The 6,335-nt window shown below is 52.4% G+C and overlaps 1 protein-coding gene across 2 annotated transcripts in view; it reads right to left on the reverse strand.

Moving 5' to 3' along the window:
* The window catches only part of Ppm1h (protein phosphatase, Mg2+/Mn2+ dependent 1H), a 271,465-nt gene extending 267,714 nt beyond the window's left edge, over window positions 1–3,751 (reverse strand). Inside the window, exon 1 of one of the 2 annotated variants that reach the window (XM_028869590.2) lies at window positions 2,889–3,739. In XM_028869590.2, the coding sequence (XP_028725423.1) occupies window positions 2,889–3,133 (245 nt within the window). In that variant the 5' untranslated portion in view covers window positions 3,134–3,739. Of the gene's footprint in view, window positions 1–2,888 lie in introns of both variants that reach the window. The other variant, XM_037196732.1, reaches the window with a different exon arrangement.
* Between the last annotated feature and the right edge of the window lie 2,584 nt (window positions 3,752–6,335).

Consider the following 6,335-nt stretch of genomic DNA (forward strand, 5'->3'; position numbering starts at 1 on the left):
CTTTTTTTAAGAGACAGAATCAAAGGACTAGGTTCAACAGCATTCTTCTATTTCCATTATTTGAATAATCTTAGTTCCTTCTTCCTGCCTTGTTTCAGCCATGTTTTGTCACTTAGGATGCATTCATGAAAAGTCAGAAAGAAATTTTTTTATCATGTATATATAAATTTTATAATAATTATACAAACTAAGAAGAAAAATGATAGAGGTTTGAGTGATGATTCGGTACATTATTATACCTGGCAAAAGTAGGCGCGAAGAGAGAGAGCGATGTTAGTGACATTGTTAATGACATATCCTGGGTCAGATGGATGTATCGGAGTTTGAAACAGTAGAGAGTGAGTTTGGTGTCATGGGCCCCGGAGGTGGACCCTCTGGGTTCAGATACAGGCTGCATTCACATGGGCAAGTTGCTCAACCATTTCACACCTGTGTTCTCATCTACAAAGTAGAAATGACAAGACTGTCATGATACTGAGATGGCTTAATAGGAATGTGAAAATATTAAGGAATATCCAGCACTAATTATATTAACATTCTTAGTACTATAACACGGTTTAGAAGAACGAGGTTTCTAGGGAGGCGGAGGAATGGAGATCAGGAAACCTAGGTAGTCTGGGATATGTAGTGAGAACTTCTTTCAAGGCGAGGGCAGCCAGGATAACGGAATTCTACCCACATTGACGGTTGTTTTGTGAGAATGCCACAGAATCACACCCGACTAGGATTAAGAATACAGACTTGTTCAGAGGCACATCCAAACACATTTGGAAAAGCACATATCCCTAGCACTGAGTTGCTGGGGTCATGGGGGTAGGGTTGGGAGGAGAAGTCTCATTCCTGAAGATTTTCTATGTGAATCAACATGGATGCAGTGGTACGTTTGTAGGTACATTGAAGCTTTTATAGTGTTTTTTTTTTTCTTCAATTTTGGAGTTGAACATCCCTCATGTTCTAGCCCAGAATAAGACAGACCTCTCAGAGATGAGGAAACAGGCTTGGGGGGGGGGGGGGAGAGGTGGTATTGGGAGGGGGGTTTTGGGAAGGGGGGGATAGATCCAGCTTCCTGTCCCTACTTTTCACTGAAAATTTCTTTCTTTTCCCTTTGTTCACACTTTTAAGAGGTTTCCCCTTCATTGTGTCCTGGTAGTTCCCACTGTCGGCAGGTCTATATCACACCCTTCCGCCCCCCATCTCTCATCATCTCACCATTTCCCAATGCATCTCCCAGATCCTCAGGTGGCCATGCTCCATGGAATCACCGGCCTCAAACCTCCACCACTCAGGAGCGTGGCAGGCCCACAAGCGCCTCCACGGTTACAATTATGGGACTGTACCTCTCCAATTGCTTTTGACCTTGCAAAGGGTCCAAATGGGCTTTTAAACTTATTTTCCATGCAAAGAACTGCTGGTATGAGTTAGCAGACGCTTCTCCCCGCCTTTAGGTTCCCCACACAGGCTTCCTCTTGGAGGTTAAGGGGCTGTTTTGTTCCTCCGGCTCCTTCTCCTTCACGCTTGCCTGCCGTTTATGTCCTACACCCACCTACCCACCCCACACACCCAATCCTGGCGCTCCTCTCTTTACACGCCGCCGCCAGTCATCCATCCCCATTCGTACACAAGCGCGTGGAGTCACGATCACAGGGATGACGCGGGAGGAAAAAGAAGTCAAGATTCAAAGCAGATTGCCTCGCAAGCCACCTACTTCCTGCACCGGAACCCGGCTCGTAGGGAACTACGCCGGCTGTTTTTTTTTTTGGGGGGGGGGGAATCCGGGCCACCAGAACCGGGTCAGCACCGAGGTGCCCAGGCATAGGGGAAATTGATTGGTTCCCGGATAGACCAATCAGGAAGAGAAGTCGTGCATCGGTTTGGGGATGTCCAAGATTACAGAGGGGGTGTAGAGGAAAGAGGACACAGGTATGCCGAACACCAGGGCTCGGAGTGCTTTTAGACTCGGGATTCTGGGCTAAATCCCCCCTCCCTTCCTAGTCTGCCGGTTCCACAACGCTAAATAGTAAATAATAGGTCGGGGAAAACATGACTTATCCCACCATTCACATGGTTATTAACAGTTTATGGAGAAATGGCCCTAGAGTAGAGACGGGCAATGAAAACCTCTCCTCCCTGTTCCATGCCCGGCCTTGAGCCTAACTCCGTCGTTTTTTAAAATAGCAAATCACGCCGGGGCTCTCGCTTAATCGCCGAAGCTGATTACTAAAATGCTGTATTAGACGCCTGGAGTAAGTTTCTACCTCCCCCTCCCTCCCCCTCCAGGACCGTGGGGAATGGTAGCGGCATTTACTGGGTCGAGCCGCGTTCACTACCTGCTCCAAAGCCCAAGGAGCTCGGAGGAAAAAAAAAAAAAAAAGACCTTTCCGAACGTACAGTCACGCGCACCAAGCCGGCCGCCCGCCTCGGGGAACCCATCCTGCGAGCCCCGACCTCACCAAACTCTTCGTGCAGGGGGCGGGCGGGGGGGGGGCACAAAGATTTTGTTTTTTTTAAAAAAAGGGGGGGGGTGGACACAGATACTAGGTCTTCCTACTACGTTGCAACTTCAGCAGAGCTTTTTTTTTGCCCACTTTTCCCCTCCAAAGTGTCACAGACCCCCTTATTATAAGACCAGTCCAACCTCAGCGTTCCCACGGTCCTGTGCCGCTAACCATCCACTCTGCCACCCCACCGCCCGGCCCCGAGAGCTCATACCCAGGGGTTTAGGGGGGGAGAGGGGGAAGGGAGCTAGTCAGTGGAAGTAAAGAGGTTTTCGCCGAGGCCTGGAGGCCAGAGCCGGTGGAGAGCCCTAGAGCTCAGAAGCTGGGAGAGGAAGGGGGGCTGGAACGGCGCGGGGAAGGGCCGCGAGGAAAGCGGGGCGCGGGTGCACTCACTCTGCGTAGCCGGTGGCCCAGGGCAGCCTCCGGGTCTCCTTGAGGATGAGGATGGGGCGGGCGATGTGGTCGGCGCTGCACTCCACCTCATCCTGAGACAGCCCGAGGAACTCCGGCCGGCCGTAGGGGAAGCGCAGGGGCAGGTCCGAGCCTCCGTAGCCGCTACCGCCGTGCTCGGAGCCGGAGCTGCCAGCCATGATGCCGCCCATGAAATTGGCCACGGCAGATTTCACCCGAGTGAGCATATTACTCCGGCGCCGGGCAGCCGCTGGGCGAGCAGGAGGCGGCGGCGGCGGCGGCCGGCCGAGGCGCAGCGCGGGGCATGCAGGCTGCGGAGGGCGCGGGGCGCACGGGTAGCCGGGCCGCTTGGAGCGCGCGGCTCCCGGAGCTCAGTGCTGCAGGGGGCCGAGCCGCGGCTTCCCGTGCTCCTCGCTGCCGCCACCACCTCTCCCGGCGACACTTCCGCAACCGGGCGACATGGAGCGGGCGGGCGGCTAGGGAGGGACAAGCGAGAGCCCCCCGGGAGCGGCTGGCGGGCGGCGGCGGCGGCGGCGGCGGGTCCCTTCCCCGCCCCCTTGCGCCCCGCTCCTCCTGCGTGCGCGGAACTGAGCCCACCCGGCGAGCCCGCGCCGACCAGCTGCTCCTGCTGCCACCGCTACCGCCGCCGTCGAGTCATGTGATAATCAGGCTGCACGGGCTCGGGCTGCGCCTCTGGCCCAGGCTCAGCCCCTCCCCTGTCGGCCGAGCCCTGGCTAGCTCCCGGACCGTGACCTCCGGAGGCAGACGGAGCCTGGCCTGGTCGGTACCTGGCGAGGAGGATGGGGGCGCTGTGCGCTGGTGGCTGCACAGGTGTTAGGGGCTGTCACATGGCTTCAGGCAGCAGGGAGACGCCAGAGGAGGGGTGGGCGCTAGGAGGAACACTGCCTTTGACCTCCGGAAAAGAAACTTCTCTCGGAGACAGGTGCAGTGGAAGTGGGAGACCTCCCGGTCCCGCGACCGAAAGGAGCAGATCTCTCCTGGTGTGGGAGTCTTAGCTACACAATGAGTACACAAGAATCGTTGGAAGTTTCCCCCTAGGCAGCTAGAGAATCACTTTCTTTTTTTTTTCTTTGATTGCCTTTCCACGCGTCCCGGTCCGTGTGACACAAACCTTGTTTTGAATCTAGAATTTTATTACTACAGACAACAACAAAAGATCCCCCAAGAAATCAAGAACATGCACTGTTTTAACTAACACGAATGGCTTAACCAATTTATTCACACCAGCTTTTTCCTCCAATACAGCGACCGGTGTATCTTCACTATTGCAGTATTTTAACTGCACAGAATTAAGGGCACGTGGGAAAGTAAAGAAAAACAGAACACAGCCACTGAACTAAGTGCTAAACTTAAAAACGAACCGATGCTTATAATAAAATATATTTTGGCGATCTTACATTAATTTAAATGTCTTTAGAATAATACATGTGCTTCTTCAAGAGTAACATTTGTTAAATACTGGTTCTTCTTAATTTTTTTTTTTAAATTTTTGCAATAGGACCGATATCCTGTTCATGCTAAACTGTTCCAATGTGTACCTTCCATTTAAGAATATATAACCTGTGTAGCTATGCTCTGAGCAGCTCCATTGGAATTACAGGGAATCCAGGCTTTATCATTAGTGAGAGAGGGGTGTGGCCCAGGTGGTGGAGAGGAGGATGGCCCAGGTGTTGGAGAGGGGGTGACCCAGGTGGTGGAGAGGGGGGTGACCCAGGTGGTGGAGAGGGGGGTGACGCAGGTGGTGGAGAGGGGGGTGACCCAGGTGGTGGAGAAGGGGGTGACCCAGGTGGTGGAGAGGGAGGTGCCCCAGGTGTTGGAGAGAAGGTGACCCAGGTGGTGGAGAGGGAGGTGGCCCAGGTGGTGGAGAGGGGGTGGGCCAGGTGTTGGAGAGGGGGATGGGACAGATGGTGGAGAGGTGGGTAGCCCAGGTGCTGGAGAGGAGTGTGGCCCAAATGCTGAAGTGGGGGGAGGTTGCCCAGGTGCTCGAGGGTAACCTAGGTGCTGGGAGTGGGATGGCCCAAATGCTGGAGAGGGTTGGCCAGGTGCTGGAAGAGGAGCCTAGCACTCCCCAAGGAGGAACCCTGCTTTTTTTTTTTTTTATTAAGAGATTTTCTATTCATTTTATATATCAACCACGGATTCTCCTGTCCTCCTTCCTCCCCCACCAGCCTCCCCCCACCCCCCCCCCCCATTCCCACCTCCACCAAGGCAAGGTCTCCCCTGGGGAGTCAGCCCAGCCTGGTACATTCAGTTGAGGCAGGTTCAGTCCCCTCCTACACCAAGGCTGAGCAAAGTGTCTCAGCATAGGCACTAGGTTCCAAAAAGCCAGCTCATGCACCAAGGACAGGTCCCTGGCTCCACTGCCTGGGGGCCTCCTAAACAGTTCTGGCTCATCAACTGTCTCACTTATCCAGAGGGCCTGGTCCAGTTCCATGGGGGACTCCTCAGGTATTGGTCCACAGTTCATGTGTTTCCACTAGTTTGGCTAGTTGTCTCTCTACTTTTCCCAATCATGGTCTCGGTATCTCTCCCTCATATAATCCCTCCTCTCTCTCATCGAATGGGCTCCTGGAGCTCCACCTGGGGCTTGGCCATGGATCTCTGCATCTGCTTCCAACAGTTACTGGATGAGGGTTCTATCTTAACAGTTAGGGTGTTTGGCCATCGGATCACCAGAGTAGGTCAGCTCAGGCACCCTCTCGACCATTGCCAGAAGGAACCCTGCTTCTTAAGCCTAGCTAAGCCCCAATGGCTCCTTTTTTCAGTATCTAGAATTATTTTTAAAGGTATTTCCTCCTTTTGGCCATTTCACTTTAGATAATTTGGGCAATATTTCAAATGTTTAGTGAAACTCCACTACTCTCGACTCATTATTTTAATATTTTTCCTTCCTTCCTTCCTTCCTTCCTTCCTTCCTTCCTTCCTTCCTTCCTTCCTTCTTTCCTTCCTTTCTCTCTCTCTCTCTCTCTCTCTCTCTCTCTCTCTCTCTCTCTCGTTTTTCTTTTTTTACTGAACGGACATGTGTTTTATCTCTGTCCCCTTCATCCCTCTCATTTTAAAATGTGGGTTGGGAAACTTGATCAGTGACTCAGCCATTAAGAGCACTGACCGCTCTTGCGGAGGACGTTGCTTCAATTCCTAACACCCATATCATGCCTTACAATGGTCTGTAACTCCAGTTTCAGGGGATCCAAATCTCTCTTTCTGGCCTTCTCAGGCAATGCACCAACATGGTACACCAACATACATATGACCCAAACACCCATCCACATAAAATAAAATTGAACCCAAAACAAAACAAATTTAATGGGTCAGAATTTTAAATGATGCCAATTCAATTTCTTAAATTTTGCATGTGAGCTTCTGAATGGTGACTCTCTCACTGTGAGTGTTTTGTCTAAACATTCC

This window comes from Peromyscus leucopus, chromosome 18 (genome assembly GCF_004664715.2).
Source record: "Peromyscus leucopus breed LL Stock chromosome 18, UCI_PerLeu_2.1, whole genome shotgun sequence".
In the NCBI taxonomy this organism is placed as follows: domain Eukaryota; kingdom Metazoa; phylum Chordata; class Mammalia; order Rodentia; family Cricetidae; genus Peromyscus; species Peromyscus leucopus.